This window comes from Psammomys obesus, unplaced genomic scaffold (assembly GCF_907164565.1).
Source record: "Psammomys obesus unplaced genomic scaffold, mPsaObe1.curated_primary_1811, whole genome shotgun sequence".
NCBI classification, from domain to species: Eukaryota; Metazoa; Chordata; class Mammalia; order Rodentia; family Muridae; genus Psammomys; species Psammomys obesus.
The window spans coordinates 4282142-4298432 of NW_026596039.1; the positions used below are offsets into that span (position 1 = coordinate 4282142).

Consider the following 16291-nt stretch of genomic DNA (forward strand, 5'->3'; position numbering starts at 1 on the left):
TGTGTGTGTGTGTGTGTGTGTGTGTGTGTGTGTGTGTGTGTGTGTGTGTTTAGGCTTGGTAAATAGTTTTGGGTTAAAAGCATGAACATTCTTACATTCTTTCAGGTGAGTTCAGGGAAGACAAAAACATTCCATGGAGCAGAAGGGGCAAAAGCTCACCTGATCTTGGTTTTCAGTCTGACGACAAACTGCAGAAGAGGGGCTTCTTCCCTCTGTCCAGAAGACTGGATGTATAAAAGTTATACATGAGAAACATGTATGAGAAACATTTTGAGTCTATATACTTAAAAGACAATCAAAGGAAATTAAAAATATTGAACTTGTGACTATGATAGTTGATCCTATAGTGGAAGGTTTTACCAGAGAGAGCCTAGTAGCTTATCCAAATTCCATTGATTAATGTTAAAGTTCTAAACTGTGAAGTCTTAATACAATAGTAGCATAGCAACAGGAAGAAATCTGAAGCATTTTTTATGTACTTTAAATTACTTCCTTACCATTTAAGTCTGATATGTATTTACCAACCTTAAAACACATTCTTAGATTTTCACAACTTAAGCTTCAGTATCCCTAGACCTTACAAAAACTCACATCTTTTCCCTATTCAATTATTTACCATAAAACATAAGTGGTTGATTACTGGGAGCAATCACTGTAAGTCAAGTTCCTTTAGATAAAGGAAGAGTAAAAAGTTACTTCTGAAACCTGTTTATCTTTTAACATGAAGCCTGTGAGCGAGGCAAACCTGTTTGCCTTTTTTCTATTATTTTATTTATTTATTTATTTTATAATTTATTCATTATATATCTCAATTAAAGCCCCCTCCCTCAACTCCTCCCAGTCCCATCCTCCCTTCCTCTTCACCCCTCTCCCCTTCCCCTAGTCCACTGAAAGAGGGAGTTCTCCTCCCCTGCCATCTGCCCATAGCTTATCCAGTCTCATCAGGACTGCCTGGATCCTCTTCCTCTGTGGCCTAGCAAGGCCGCATCGCCAAAGTGAGAAAACAAGCTCAGGGAGACTTCACAGGCCTAAGAGAGGTAACTGATGTGCAGACCCAGCTGTCACTGACAATGATGCCCAGCAGTTTGATCATCACGCTACAACACACCAGGAAGTAGAAATACAGATACTCAGTTTTTGCAGATATTCAAACAATATTTTTTACGTAAATTTTAATGCTAATGGGCAGTTATATGTCCCAGGACTCATCTACTTACAACTCTTTATGGTAACAGGTTTCACTCCTCTGAAAGTACAAGTACTTCTGGGTGCTGCAGCCAGGGTTCTGTCCGACAACACAGATCGCTGAGCACCGCTTGGGTGCAAACGTGTTTGCCTTTTTAAATAAGAGATCTAGGAGTCTTTAACTAACTAATGAATTGACTAATGAGCTAACACAGTGGTGGATTACCTTGGGGTAAGGAGCTAGTTGCCTGTTGTTCTCTAGCTGTCAAGCTACAGTTAGCTTAGCCATCAATGTGATCAGAGACCCAAGGAGGACAAAATATAATCTAAATGGTCTATGTATCAATTAAAAGATACTAGTCCATAGTCCATTACCTAGAAAGTTGTCTCAGGGTCCTGTGATCTCCATGTCACCATGGGCAGAGGTAATCTTTGGCCATCAGGCCCAGAAGATGAGAGGCTTTTTCTGTGGAGGAGGAACATGGGAGAGACTGACCTCACCTTATCTTAGAAAAAGTGGGGCAACCAAATCTCTAGGCCCTGCTTGTCCACAGGTCAAGCTGGGCCCTAGCAGCAGGAAAGGCATTGGGGCAATCTTGTCTAGTGATTAACATACCATAATCCAGGTAGAGTTCTTTGTCTTTGTGCCCATTATCTTCTTACAGACATTGTGGGGGGTGGGGTGAGGTCATCACTTAAGGATTTGGAGTCTCTGTCTTTCATAGTAAGTTTAAACATCTTAAACATCATATTCAGCAGGTCTCTGACAGGCTTGAGAGCTAGCACCTATCTGAGTTAAAGAATCCTGTTTTTAGTTATCTGCTCTAAACTATACCTTGCAAACATAAAATAGAAGGCTAAATAAAGCTTCATATTTATAATTAATTTTATCAGTACTAAAATTATATTTCTGAACACATTAAAGCATTTGATCATTTATAAGGTGACTAACTACGGATTTGCATTTCTCAATTATCCTTAACGGTTTATGATACTTTAGTAGGTTTCATAAGACTAGGACTTTATGTTTTATCCCTGTTAGGTTTAGATTTGAAATAACAATTTTAAATTGGAGACTTTCAGCACCAAAACAAAACTTTTTAATCTATAAGTCCGTTAAGAGACTGGGAACTTTTTTGACCTTTATATCATGTATCATTATAGAACATAACAGTTTCCCATATGATATAGTTCATTAAAAAATACTACAGCTTAATAACATTAGCAAAAACAAGGCTAAACATATTTTAAACTGCAATTTTTAACATTTTCAATGTTGTAAACCTCAAAAAAAGTTAAAGAAATTTAAAAATCTCTCAATTGTGTTTTTGTAATATTAAAATAAAGTACATTTTTACGAGTGAAGACATAGAGCATAACCATGATTTTTAAAAGGGGAAACCAAGTTCTAACAACATAAACAATTCACTGTCTCTGACATTAATACCAAGTGGGTCACTATTATGTTACCAGGTTTGGCTGTCAGCAAGGTACATTCCTGTGTATGAATGCATGGAGGTGTGGCTTTAATACATCATTAACCAAGCATTGCTTTAAAGCGTGTCTTCTATAAACCTGGTTCTTAAGATAGGGCAGGAATAATACAAATTTCTTTCCCAGTTAAAAGTATGTTTAGAGACATGTTTCCTTTGTCAGCTCATGTCATATGCTGCTGCCCTTAGTCATGATGGCGAGGCCGGGACTTCCACGTCCCCAACCCTAGCAAAGATAACAACCAGCCAATTGATGTTTATATCCCAGAATGGGATCGTGTCATATGGTTTAAGATTATCTAAGCACAGACTTTCAATTACTAACTCCAAGTAATGATTTTTAAGTTAACCTTTAGTTATAGATATTACAGATTTTTAAACATATCCAATAATTTATAAGCCAATAATTCTGTTTTTTACCCTAGACTTTTAAAACATGCCTGGTTTGAAAGGCATGAAATGCATTTTCAGAGCCAGCAATAAACAGTATAAAACAATTTTAATATCATCCACATTTAAGTAATATTTGAATACCTGTTATATTAAGTCCAGGGGCCAGAAAGCCCAGAAGTGAATTTTGAGCCCAGGTACCTGGCACCAGGAAAAAGAAACAGCAATTATTCACACATTCAACACAGCCAGAAACAAGCATGCAGTGGCCATGAACATCTTAAATTAGCTTTTGTTACTCTGAATAGACCTTCATAACCTTGACATTTCATTATCATCATACACAGAGTATTTTAAACGAGGGTTACATCACACATACAGTATGTTGTAGCAAATATAACTTTGAATTTCTATCATCGTCACACAGAAGTCCATACCAATTTAAAATATTTGAGACTTGTTGCTTCGTTAGTCCAAAAGGAGACACAGTAATAAACTAAGGGCTCACAGGACTGAGACATTTTATAATTGTTGCTCTATACCACGTGGTCATCTTAAGATGGTGAAATCACACGGCAGGTTGCAAGCTATGCGGCTGACATGGTTACTATTTTAAAACATTTGTGTGTTTCTATACATACAAAGTTTTTAAAATGAGAGTTGTCTCCCAGTTACATGCATATATACACATAGGGAGTTGAATTGATCTACATACACACATACACGCATACATGCATACATATATGATCTAAACAAAAGCTGAAACTGTATACCTATTTATGTATAGATTTTTAATTATAAGCCTTTTGTTATATAAATTTAAAGCCAAATATTGTTGTAGATGAAATAGATTTTAAGCCATCCCCAATGAGCGACTTAGAAATCCTTAGATAACGTTTATAGCATAATCTTAAGGTTTTTTGTTTTTGTTTTTGTTTTTTGGAGCAGAGTGCAAAGAAATCAGAGATGAAAGATTAAGAAAGGGGAAGTAGAACTTTAATGGTAGGGCAGAGCATGTTTAGATATAAGATATTGGATAATCATTTGCCTGTGGCAGTGAGAATTTGGAAATCAGTTGTGCCAACTTGTAATAAATTCTGAGTCCATGAAAGGGGACACAGAGAGAGAGAGACCGAGAGAGAGAGAACACTTAGCTTAGTGCAGGCTGGGACAGGGAGTGGCCCAAAGTGGGCAGGGTGAGAGCCAGAGCCATGTGGAAGAACCAGATTCTAGACTTTGGAATTAAATTCACAGACAAATGATCTGTACATACCTCAGGAGTGGTTTTGAGTGCTGTTGATGCAGTGGAAATGGTGTGGTGTGGTGTGGTGTGGTGTGGTGTGGTGTGGTGTGGTGTGTGTGTGTGTGTGTGTATGTGTGTGTGTGTGTGTGTGTGTGTGTGTGTGTGTGTGTGTGGTGTGTGTTGCAGCCGCTGGTTCCATCTGTCTCCAACTGGTTGAAGACTTAGAGGCAAGATGTTTACATAGTGTGGGGAGAGAAATCAGACAGAAAAATACAGGGCTTGGAGTGGGGAAAAAGGAATACAGAAAGGACATTTTTTTCATGTTCTCCCATCACTTGGGAAGTATATTGAGGCCAGGTTCAATAAGTTTAGGGAGGTTACTAGGACACAGTACCCATCAATGAGAAGAGGAGTCACAGGCCTGGGTCCATGATGTCCCAAGGACCCAGGGGAGACCCAACTGAAAATATACAAGCTGTCCTGGTGAAATGTCATTCACTCAGACAGGGCCATTGCTAAAAGCACAAGCAGACACAGTTGTACCAGAATTTTCAAGAGGAACCAGAAGGCTAAGAAAAAAAAAAACTGTGCTGGAGAAATGAAGCCTCATCCAGGGAAATGGTCAGGCTCAGAGAAGCATTTAAGCTGAGTTGAGATTTTTGGTGTTGTCTGTTTTCGGTGTTGGATGGAGTGGACCAGAGACCAAATCTGTCACAGGCAGGTATAGTGGCAGTTGAGAGCCTACTGTGGCCAGACACCAAGAGAGCCCATCCAAGTTATGGCACCAAATATTATGAAATATAATGATGCTAGGGGTACCTTTGGTGGGCCCATGACAAGGTGTGCTCCTAAAAAATTATACAATGCAACAGATCTGGTGTGGAAAAGGTTTATTGGAGGAAGGGAGAGGAGGGCCTGGGGGAAGGATAGTGGCAAACAAGTGGACATGTAGATAGGCAGACAAATTCAGAGCCATGAGGGCAGGAGGAGGGGGCAGATGGGAGGGGAGCCCACAGAGATCAGATAGAGGGGATGCTGGGAACACACACACACACACACACACACACACAGAGCTGCTGAGCAGTGGGCAGGTCATTTTATACGCAACACACACCTGTTGCTCCTGAGACAGATCATGTCATAAGCAATTGCTAGGTCCTTGAGGGCAGCGCAGCGGAATTGCCTGCACACTAACAGTTTGGTCTAGTAGTATTCCAGTTCTCCACAACACAGAAGTTCTAATCAGCCAGTGAACTGGCGGGATTGGCTCTGTAGCATTGCTGTGGCTTTTCTCCCTGGAACCCCAGTTCATACTCTGCAAACTCTACACCTGGGCCCAACATGGCCCTTTCCTACACCTACTTACTATTCAAGTATCTGGATGCTACACTCTCTGAAAGGAGTGGGAACCTTTTAGCCAGCTACTAACTCAGAAGCCTGGGAAACTCCTTAGCTTCCTACAGAATACGACTTGGAATAGAATCATGAGGGGATTATCCATAGCCACTCAGTGAGCTCACTCAGGAGGGGCTGCTTTTTCCACAGCCACAGCACTGCAAACCAAGCTAGCATTTCATTAGCATAGTCATTATATTTAATGACGTGTCCCATTTCTGTAACCACGTAGCAACTTAAGAGAAGAAAATTTTACTGTGGCTTCAGCTCAGGAAGCTCATCCCATCATGGCCAGGGACACTTGACAGTAGTCAGAGAAGATACGGACACAGGAACAGGAAGCTGGCTAGTCCCATTGTATCCAGGAAGCAGAGAGCCATGAATTCTATGTTTGCCTCGTTTTCTATCTCTTTATTCCAGATCCTAGCCTGTGGAATGGTGTAGCCAATTAAGGCGGGTCTTTCTACCTCAGCTAACTAATCTAGACTCTGTTTCACAGGCATGCTCAAAAGCTTGCCTCCTAGGTAATTTTAGAGCCTGTCAAGTTGACAAGACGGGCTCTAAAATTAAACATCATAGTTTAAACATTAAACATCATAGTTTCCTTACAAGTTACCATTCAGGCTTGTGAACTCACTATGCCACACTGAGGAATGGACACAATTGTTTGCTCCTCTGCAAACAGAAGATCAGTCTTGCAACACCAGTGTTGACACCTACATGAGTTTCTCATGATCTGAATCCATTAAAAAAATCTTTAGGGGGCTGGAGAGACGGCTCAGAGGTTAAGAGTACTGGCTGCTCTTCCAGAGGTCCTGAGTTCAATTCCCAGCGACCACATGGTGGCTCACAAGCATCTATAATGAGATCTGGTGCCCTCTTCTGGCATGCAAGTGTACATGCAGACAGAACATTGTATACATAATAAATAAATAAAATATTTTAAAAAATCTTTAAAGAAGGGTTAAGATGTTATAATTCAGCCCCATGACTGAATCACAGGGATTTTCCTGTAAGATGGTAGTCTCAGAATGGAACAGAGTTTGAAAGCCATCATTCCCGAAGTGGAGTTTAACTTTTTAAAAGGCAAAGGTGTCTTGTTTATCAGATTAAACTTAGAAAACAAGGGCAGCCACTTACTGGGGCTTACATCAGAGGTGCTTCCTCTTTTCATTAAGTCAATGTGTCCTGACACATGATCACACAGAAAGGGCAGTTGACAGTCCCTAACCATGAGCACCAAACCAGGATCTGAAGCCACATCAACTCTATGCTGTGTCTCCTTGGCTAAACAGCACTACCTCCAAACACTGATCCTTCAGGGGAATCTTCTCACTGCTGGAAAGGACTGAGCAATGTCCCAGGCTCCTATAAATTTGTCTGACTATCCCTATCCACTCTAAAATTTTTACCCCCTCCTAACTGCATTAGTCACGGTTTCTATTGTTGTAATAAAACAATGTGGCCAAGACAGTTTATAAAAGGAAGGGTTTATTCGGGACTTACAGTTCCAAAGGGACGAGTCTATCACCACGTTGGGGAGCATGGCAGCAGGGAGGCATAGGGCAGCAGCTGAGAGCTCACACATCTTGATCCACAAACAGGAGGCAGACCCTGCTGGCTCAAAATGGCTTGAGTATTTTGAAACCTCTAAGCAAGCCCCCAGGAACATACTTCTCTTAACAAGTCCATACCTCCTAAAGCTACCCAAATAGGGGACCAAGTATTGAAATGCCTGGAACTTACTGGGAAACATCGTATTCAAACCACTGCACTGACCAATGCAGTGCCTCTAATATACAAAGTACGGTGAGACCACAAACCAAATTTACTACCAGCATAGCTGAACTTTGAAGCAGTTTTCTGAAAGCTTGGGCTTTTAACTATGGGACATTTGGCTTTATTTTAGAAAAGTTAGTGACCATTTGGGTTGTTAAGACACTAGGCCCTGAACCAGGAGTTTGAGGTCACGGGTTCATCATTTATTTGCTTAAGTTCAGCACACTGAGGAGCAATTAACCAACTCTGTCCCTTTGTTTCCATTAAAGTGATATATGCAATATGCCTTTGTTCCTCTAAAGCCCTTCCTGTAGGCACTTTATAGAGATCTACAGGTGATCTTTAAGGAAAAAAAAAAAAAAACCTTACTATATACGTGTGTGTGTGTGTGTGTGTGTGTGTGTGTGTGTGTGTGTGTGTAAGCTGTAAGCCAAGCCAAGGGAGAGAATCATCTTTCCTCCACCATTTGGATCCTAAGGGGTAAAGAGCTCAGGTCATGCTTGGCAGCAAGCACCTTTATCCACTGAGCCATCTCACAGGTCCTCCCTCCATTTCCATTCAATCATGTCTGAGAACCCATCATACAGGGAGGACCAGTTCTGACAGCACTGACCTGTGGAGCCTGGTTCAAGATGAAAGTCTTCATCAGTGTGTACTTGGGCACTGAGTATTGACCGGAGACAAGAGGGAAAGCTTCTGGTGGTCACACATCTGAGGTTGAGATCCAGAGACACCGAGCAGAACAGCAAGAAAAGACGAACATGAGGAGGGGACAAGCTAGAGAGTGGGGTTTAGCCAGACAGATCTTCTACCATCCCCTGAAAGCCTCAACTTATAAAAATAAATTTAACTTCATGTGTGTGTGCAACTGTGCTCAAGCAGGCACCGTCAGATCCACTGGAGCTGAAGTTACAGGCACTTGGAAGCCACCTGACTTGGGTGCTGGGAACTGGACTTCAGTTCTCTTCAGCTCTTAATCATGGGGTCATCTCTCTAGTGAAGCCTCAGTGAAGCCTCCACTCAAAGATGAGACTACCCTTCTTTGGATGCCAGGATCCTTCATTGTGGAGTCACACATGCAGCGGGCCCAGAATTTGGAAACACAGAAGGGGCTCTGACAGGAAACACAGGTGTGGTGGCCAGCTGCCTTGGGCCAGCCAAGTAATGAGGCAACAGCTGAACAGCTTCCTCATCCGGAGGCCTAAAAGAGCCACTATCACTTTCACCTTCTAAGTCTCACTTGAGATTGCCCTGTACCATGCTGAAAGTGATCAGAAAAGCCTCTGTGAGAGCCACGCCTGTGGCTCAGTTGAGGAAGCAATGTCAAACTACCATAACGCTGGTGAGGAGCAAAATCCCACCGAAGTGAGAGTTCTCAAGTCAATAGCAAAATGGTGAGCTATAGCCACAGCAGTCCTCTGGGGGAACTTCGTTGCACCAGATGTTTATATCAATGCAGGCAAATGTTAAATCAGGGATCTGAGCCTCCATTTTAAGGAGTAAAGAGGGAAATGAGCAACCAAAAGGTAAAATAATTGAAGGGGGAAGTGAAGAACAGATTTGATGAACCTTAAGATAAGCAACTAAGGAAAATCAGTGAATCTTGAAATTGGAACCTTAGTCCATCTGTGTTTCTGCCACAATATATATGAAATGTTGGCTGTTTTGTTGCTTTAATTTATTTGAGACAGGATCTAATGTATATCAGGCTAGCCCTAAACTCCTCATGTAGCCAAGGATGATCTTGAACTTCTGATCCTCCAACCTCTACCTCCCAAGTTGTAAGATCATGGGCACACATTATTCTTAGTTTTGCTGTAACAAAAGCTGAAAATGGAATTTTATTTCTCAGTTCTGGAGCTGGGATCCCAGTCTTGCCTCCTGAATGATGTTGTGAATGTTTTGTCCTTCAGAGATGAGCATAGGTCCACAGAAAGGCTGGGAAAGTGTGGGGAACTGATCTCGGGAAATGTTCTCATGGTGTTTATAGCCTTGACCTTACTTTAGGACTTAGGCTTCTCAACTTGTAGCCCCTTTCCACCACAGAAATTTTTATGTGGCCTTGAGTATACAGGCATATTAAAAAGGCATACAAACCAAGTACCTAATAATAATAAATCATAAAGAAATTCAGTTAAAACACTTGTTAGTTTAGGAGAACTGGTTTAGATAGAATTTTACCATTTATTGAAGAAGAAAGTGTTTATACTAATGACATGGATGTACTTATTTTTACATGAATAATTTTTATATGAATAGTGAAAATGATTTTTTCAAAGTTGACTCAGACTTTAGTTTTATTTACGTGTATGTGTGAGTGCATGCCACATATGCTCAGGTGCTTGTGGAGGCCAGAAACTGGAGTAATAGAGGGGGTGGGCCACCCAACATGGATGCTGGGAACCAAGCTTGGATCCTCTGGAAGAGCAGGAAGCGCTCAATCACTGAGCCTTCTCTCCAGCCCTGACAGTTTGATTTTATAATCATCAGTGCTGAGAACACTGTTCCTCATAAATACACAGTACAAGCATATTTAGGGCTATTTCAGAAACTGTTAACAATTCTGTTCTATTCCCAAGCCCAAATTTACTCCACAGTTTTTATGACACTCAAGTGAGCAAACCAAACAGCAACTTTGGAAAGCAAACATTTGATACACTCCAACCAGAATATGTGCTGGTTTGATATTCACATGTTGAGGCGTGATAGTAGTAAAACACCAGAAGTCTTTGTGTTCCAGAGACCATTATGTGTGAGCAGAAGACTTCGTTTGCACTATAAACACTGTGGTTCTAAGACACAGTAGGCTAGAAGCCGAGCCAAGGTGCTCAGGCTTGTTTGCTGGTAGTCATTATATGGGCACGCACTGGGCCAAGTGTGTGTGTCATCTAGACTCAAGGCTGCAGTCAATGTGCAAAATGTGCTCCCTGGCATGATCTTTTGCCTGACCACACCCAAACAGAACCGTGTGACATGAACTGAAATTTCTGAGATCACCAAACCACTAGGAGTCACACCCAAACATGGAGGAGAACATACCTCACGTAGTCACAGCCTCGAAACATGGGAAGGGAAAGAGAAGAGAGGGGAGAGCCACACAGTGAGTTCCTGCCCAGAAAAATGAAAAACAACAAAACTTTACCACAACTTCCAGACATGCTTTGGGAAAAGTTAAGATGTCTTAGAAAAACAGGAAATGCAGTCGAAAGAAAGACAAAAGTTGTCAAGTTGCTATTAACCTAAATTCAACATTTTTCCTTATAAGACATTATTATGAAAAGACAAGGCAGATTGGAGTAGATTCTTTAATAAATACATAGAAAAATTTGTGTCACTACATAAAGAATTCTCATAAATCAACAAAGCAAAACCAGGAGTGCGGGTGGTGTGTTGGCTAGTTTTCTGTCAACTTGACACAAGCTAGAATTATTTTGGAAGAGGAGACATCAATTGAGGAAGTGCCCCCCATCAAATTGGTCTGTGCTATGTTTCCTTGATTGATGTGCCAGGGCCCAGCTCACTGCTGGTGGTCCTGGGTACTATAGGGCAGTTTTTTAACAAGCTATGAAGAGCAAGCCAGTAAGCAGTGTTCCTCCAGCACCTCTGCCTCAGTTCCTGCCTCCAGGTTCCTGCCCCATCTTCCCTCAGTGATGGAAGTGTAAGCTGAAGAGTAGCTTTGGGTCAGGGTCTTTCACACAGCAACAGAAAGCCTAGCTAAGACTGGTTGGTACATACTTGTAATTCCAGCTCTCAAGAGGAACGGTTGAGGCAAGTTCAAGGTCAGCCTTTCTACACTGAGAATCCAGCCCACCTGGGAAAATTCAGCTAGACTCTGGCAAATATTACTACTAAAACTAACACTACCAGACTCTGGCAAATACTGAGTTCACTGCTAATGGTAATAATAATGAGGGTAATAACACTCTGCAAATACTACTGCTATTACTGCTACTACTACTAATAATAATGATAATTTGGCTTTTTTAACTGGCCAAAAAACTAACAAATATTACACACACACACACAAAAATGCATGAACAGGTTTTGTTGTTTTTGTTTTTTTTTAAAGTGTTTAACTGTACTACTCACAGGAAAATGCAAACTGATCAGCAGTAATGCCTTGAGAATAAAGACTGTCAATACTGTGAGTGAGGCAGCAGGGAAAGCAGGGCTCTCACATTGCTAGTGGGACTCTAACATGGTACACTTGCTCAAGAACCCGGCTGACCGTTTCTTATGAAAACTGGACAACAACACAGAGATACCATCTCTTGAGAAACCAAAAAACCAAAGCAAACCACCACTAACAAAAGAATGAAATGAAAACCCGGGTCCGCACAATTTGTTTATAAATGTCTGCAGTAGCTTTATTCAAAAATAGTCACGCTGGAAATAACTCAAATACCCGTCAACAGATACACAGATTGGCCAATTGTAGCTTATTATTTAGCATAATAAGTATATCATAATTGGAATACTACTCACCAATAAAAAGAACAAACTATTGGTAAATACAACAGCACACATGTCAAAACATGTTAAGTTAAAGAAAACCCCTCAATACAGGAGTATATCTCATCTGATTCAACTTAAATGTAATTCTACAACAGGCAAAATGAATCCCCAGGGACAGTCTAGATCAGTGGTTACCTGGGGGGGGGGGGTGTGATTCAGGGGTCACCGACTGCAGAGGGAGACAATGCATGCTGTGATGAAGAAAATGTTCTGTCTTGACTTTTAGTGATGGTGACATTGGTATGTCAAGGCTGAACTGTCCATTAGGACAGGCACATTTAACTCTATGAAAGCAAGCATACTGCCGGAACAGACAGAGCCATCGGCCCAGGGCCCGCCTTAATAGATGGATGTACACCAAGTTTCTATTTGTTTCTTTGGCAGCATGTCCAATTTTCATCCAATGAATGGCTGAGTAAAATTACAATATTCAAGGAGATGGACAAAAATGGTGGAGGAGAATAACAAAAGCTATGAGATAAGCTGGCTCCAGGAGAGGGCACAGATGGCTTCAAGTCAAATGACTAACTTCTGATACCATCCCACTTTTAGGTGGTTACCTCCACGTGATGGGATGCTGTCCAGGTACCTGGACACAAGTCTGACCAGGGGACTGAATCAAAATGGTAAGTCTCTTACCAAATTTAAGAAACTCTCATTATAAAAAGGCAAATGGTTACAAGTTCAAGAGAATTTGATAGGCTCAACTTAGGAGTTCACTGTTAAAGAATCCAGAATACAACTTATTTTTATTTTCTATTACACTTAGAATTAATAAAAACCTCCCATTTGACTTTAGAGATATAGGAAGAAAATATTTTTGTGAGGCTGGGGATGAATCTGAGGCCTCAAACATGGAAAGCATGGACTCTACCATTAGGCTACATGCTGGCCCCTGAATAATTAAATTATCCTCAATGTATTTTCACAAAGCAAGTATGTATAAGACAAGTTTTTATGAATTTTTTTTTCTTCCTATACCAAACCCTGCCTTGGTGGTAATGCCTATATCACACACTTTCTGTTTTTCTTAAGCAGTTTATTCTATTTTTGGGAAAAACAAGCTTCTAGTTTGTCTCTCAATTTTACTGTGGACTGGTTTATGACATGCAGTGCTACAGCAACAAAAATCCTAGCTACTTTACCTCTTCAAGGATAATTCAGAGTGAGTAATATCTTTTCAATTTTACTTACATATTCCTGTAACTCATCTCCGTGTCTTCACCTTCCAGTGTGAAGGGGACATAGCCTCCTCCGCCATCCTCCTACTGGGGATCCAGCAAGAAGACTAAGAATGACCATCACTGAACCCAGAAAACAGAAGCCACCATTCTCCGTGCCTGATCCTATTGGGAGACAGTGACTCATTCTCTATGAGATGGGGAAAGCAAAGCTGGAAAGGGCACCTGCTGTGACTCACACTTCCTAACCCCAAGGCTCTTAGCAACTCCTGAGGTGTTGCTGAAGATTAGCAGCGCAGCTGTGCCTCTCAAGTTTTCTTTATTTCGCACACATACACGATGCCCTCTGATCATATCCACTCCACGCTACATTTTCCTCACCCAACTTCTCTCAGATGCCCTCTTTCAATTTCCTATCTTCTTTTGCTTTATAAGCCAGAGTCCAAGTAGAGGTGCCCCTTGCCTCGGGGGTGCAGGGACACCCACTGGCCTAAAAGCAACTTAAGAGATTGCACTACTGCAAACTGACTCTCCCTTCCCTGGCAGCCATCAACTGTCCATAGCTCTTCAGCTGGAGGTGGGACCCTGTAGGTCCCCACCCATCCATCACCCCACCGGCCCTGGGATGTTCACTGATTGGATCGTGTACAGGCGTCCACAGGGGCAGTGTGTTTACAAGCACAAAGGCTCCTCATGTCCAGAGTCTTGTGGCATTCTTCCCTGGCCGCTGCTCTCAAAATCTTTCTGCCTCCTCTTCCTTCATGTTCTCTGATCCTTGGAGGCTAGGGGTGAGAGATACGTCCCATTTGGGGGGTTAGCCTTTTCTTGATGCAGTATCAAGTGGTGTGTATTGAGGACCATTTTGCAACCCCAGCACACTGCTAAGAGCCGGATGTCAGTTTCATCCAACAGCCCAATCAGTCCTTGACTTAGTGATGCTTATGTATTCAAAACCCAGATGGACTGTATTTCCAGGTAAAAGGAAGTCTAGATCCTAATTTCTCGTTTCTTCTCCCTCAGAACACTTTAGAATGCCAACGTAATGAGAAAGGATTTGCTGAGTAAAAGACATCCTTGCAGTAACACTTTCATCCTGCACAGCCTGACTCTGAACATCTAGGATGCTCTCAGTTTTTAATGCCCACATCACCTCTATGACCTCAAAGTGACACTAATTTATACAAAGGATGTTTTGTTCTATAACACTTAAGTGGCTAATAGCAGCTGTGACTAACTTTTAATGCTTTTTGTATAAATAGGCAATAGAATATCTTTACAAGAACATATTTCCTACCATTGAGAATATACTTATAACCCTCACCTTTCTTCATGAAAGTGTGAGGTTTTTTTTGTTTTTTGTTTTTGTTTTTTTTTTTTTTTTTTGCAGAGGCTGTAGAAAGAGAAGACAGAAATACAGGATGAGGTTTCAAAGCATATCTCAGGTAGATTTAAGTACTTGGTAATTATTCCCTTCACAAAAAAGTTAACTTTGTAACTTAGACATATATCAAAAGTACAGTGTATCCACTTTATTTAAAAGAAATGTGTCACCTAGGTGCCACAACTTTGGGAGATACTTATCCAGATTCATGTCTCTGGGCTTATTAAACAGTGGTTTTAAATGGCCCACATCAAGCAGGGCAGTGGTGGTGAACACCTTCAATCCCAGCGGGGTCAGACAGATCTCCGAGTTTGAAGCCAGCCTGGACTACATAGCGAGTTCCAGGACAGCCAGGACTATGCAGAGAAAGCCTGTCTCAAAAAATAGAAAATAAAAAATGATGACACTCATCAAGATCTTTAGTTAAGTAATCTCCTATCTAGACTGAATCATGGAAGAGCTGACATTCAAAAAAATAACCATTTATTTATTCATTATTAAAATCTGATAATGCCTCCAAGTAAGGTGCCTATGTGTAGGAAGAAAATACAATCTTATTACATCAGCCGTTAAGAAAATCATATACATAGTCACTCATGTATTAGCTTGTTCAGGCTGATGTTCCTATTTAATTAAAGCCCTGCAAGTCCTCTACCCCCACTGCAGAGCCAGCCGCTCCTGGAACAGCAGCCATCTTTACATTAGTATTTCCAGGCTAGTCTCAGTTTTGTTACGCACAATGGGTAACTTTTTTCCTTAACGAGTATGAGTGGATTAAGGCAAAAGGACGCAGACCAGCTTCTTCCATAGCTTATTTTCTATCGTATTTAAAGTTGTTGTTGGGCTGTACAGGCTGCACATCTGCTCACTGGAAAGACATAAGTTGTTCCTGGACCAATGTCTGGCGTATTAGTAATGAGATTACAATCTCGGTGCATCTTCCCTCAGTTCACCCCCAGGACCATTCCTCAGCACGACACGCCATGCTGACATTCAAATGACACCACTTATTTGCTATGTATCTTGACTGTGTGTAGATAATTTCCTTATTTAGAATCGCTAATAACTGGGAAATAGTCTATTTATTTTTTGTAAACTCTCCATTGCATAATTCTTTGCTTTTACAGCCATTCTCTGCATGGCTCTTGGAGTCTTCTGCCATCTTCTGCACGTAACTGTGCGGTCCCTTCCCTTCAAAGGAGGAGGGGTGTTTAAAAGAGCCCCCAATTCTATCCCACAGTGTGAAATACTGCCCGTAGTTATAGTCAAAGAACATGTGGTGGTCCGTGTGGTGAGCTGACCCATTAATAAATGGCCTTAGAACCTGGGGAACACGGAAATCACCATCATGAATAGAAATTGTCCAGACATTAACCAAGACATATAAACCTAAGTAGACCACCTTGTGCAGTGGAAAGACAAAGGGGTAGATGTGGTAGGGCAGACTCTGAAGGAAGCCGTCCACAGGGTGAAAAGCGTGGCTTGCAAATGGAGTGGGGATCTTCCACACATGGTGAGGCTTATGTATGCGCTGAGGAAGAAAGGGATATAGTTAGAGCCACGAGCTCCACCTAAGGCGACAGCAAACTCAGCTTCCTTTCCTGGTACAGACATGATCTAACTGGAACTGGCAAAGTCACTCCTTCTTTGCCCCCAGTGTTGAAATTGTAAGACAGTCCCTCCACACACACACACACACACACACACACACACACACACACACACACAC

The 16291-nt window shown here is 41.5% G+C and overlaps 2 protein-coding genes across 6 annotated transcripts in view; both read right to left on the bottom strand.

The window, feature by feature from the left end:
- Positions 1 to 14608, bottom strand: part of LOC129687462 (uncharacterized) — a 32649-nt gene extending 18041 nt beyond the window's left edge. For 2 of the 4 annotated variants that reach the window (XM_055621857.1, XM_055621854.1), the window contains exons 1-5: positions 10525 to 14608; positions 8099 to 8196; positions 7213 to 7323; positions 3213 to 3269; positions 160 to 224 (exon numbers count right to left, since the gene is read on the bottom strand). In XM_055621857.1, coding sequence (XP_055477832.1) covers positions 160 to 224; positions 3213 to 3269; positions 7213 to 7323; positions 8099 to 8196; positions 10525 to 10643 — 450 coding nt within the window. In that variant the 5' untranslated portion in view covers positions 10644 to 14608. The remainder of the gene's footprint in view (positions 1 to 159; positions 225 to 3212; positions 3270 to 7212; positions 7324 to 8098; positions 8197 to 10524) is intronic. The other 2 variants (XM_055621855.1, XM_055621856.1) reach the window with 2 other exon arrangements.
- Positions 14609 to 14695: 87 nt separating this feature from the next.
- Positions 14696 to 16291, bottom strand: part of Sc5d (sterol-C5-desaturase) — a 9662-nt gene continuing 8066 nt past the window's right edge. For both annotated transcript variants that reach the window (XM_055621851.1, XM_055621852.1), the window contains exon 6: positions 14696 to 16093. In XM_055621851.1, the coding sequence (XP_055477826.1) occupies positions 15641 to 16093 (453 nt within the window). In that variant the 3' untranslated portion in view covers positions 14696 to 15640. The remainder of the gene's footprint in view (positions 16094 to 16291) is intronic.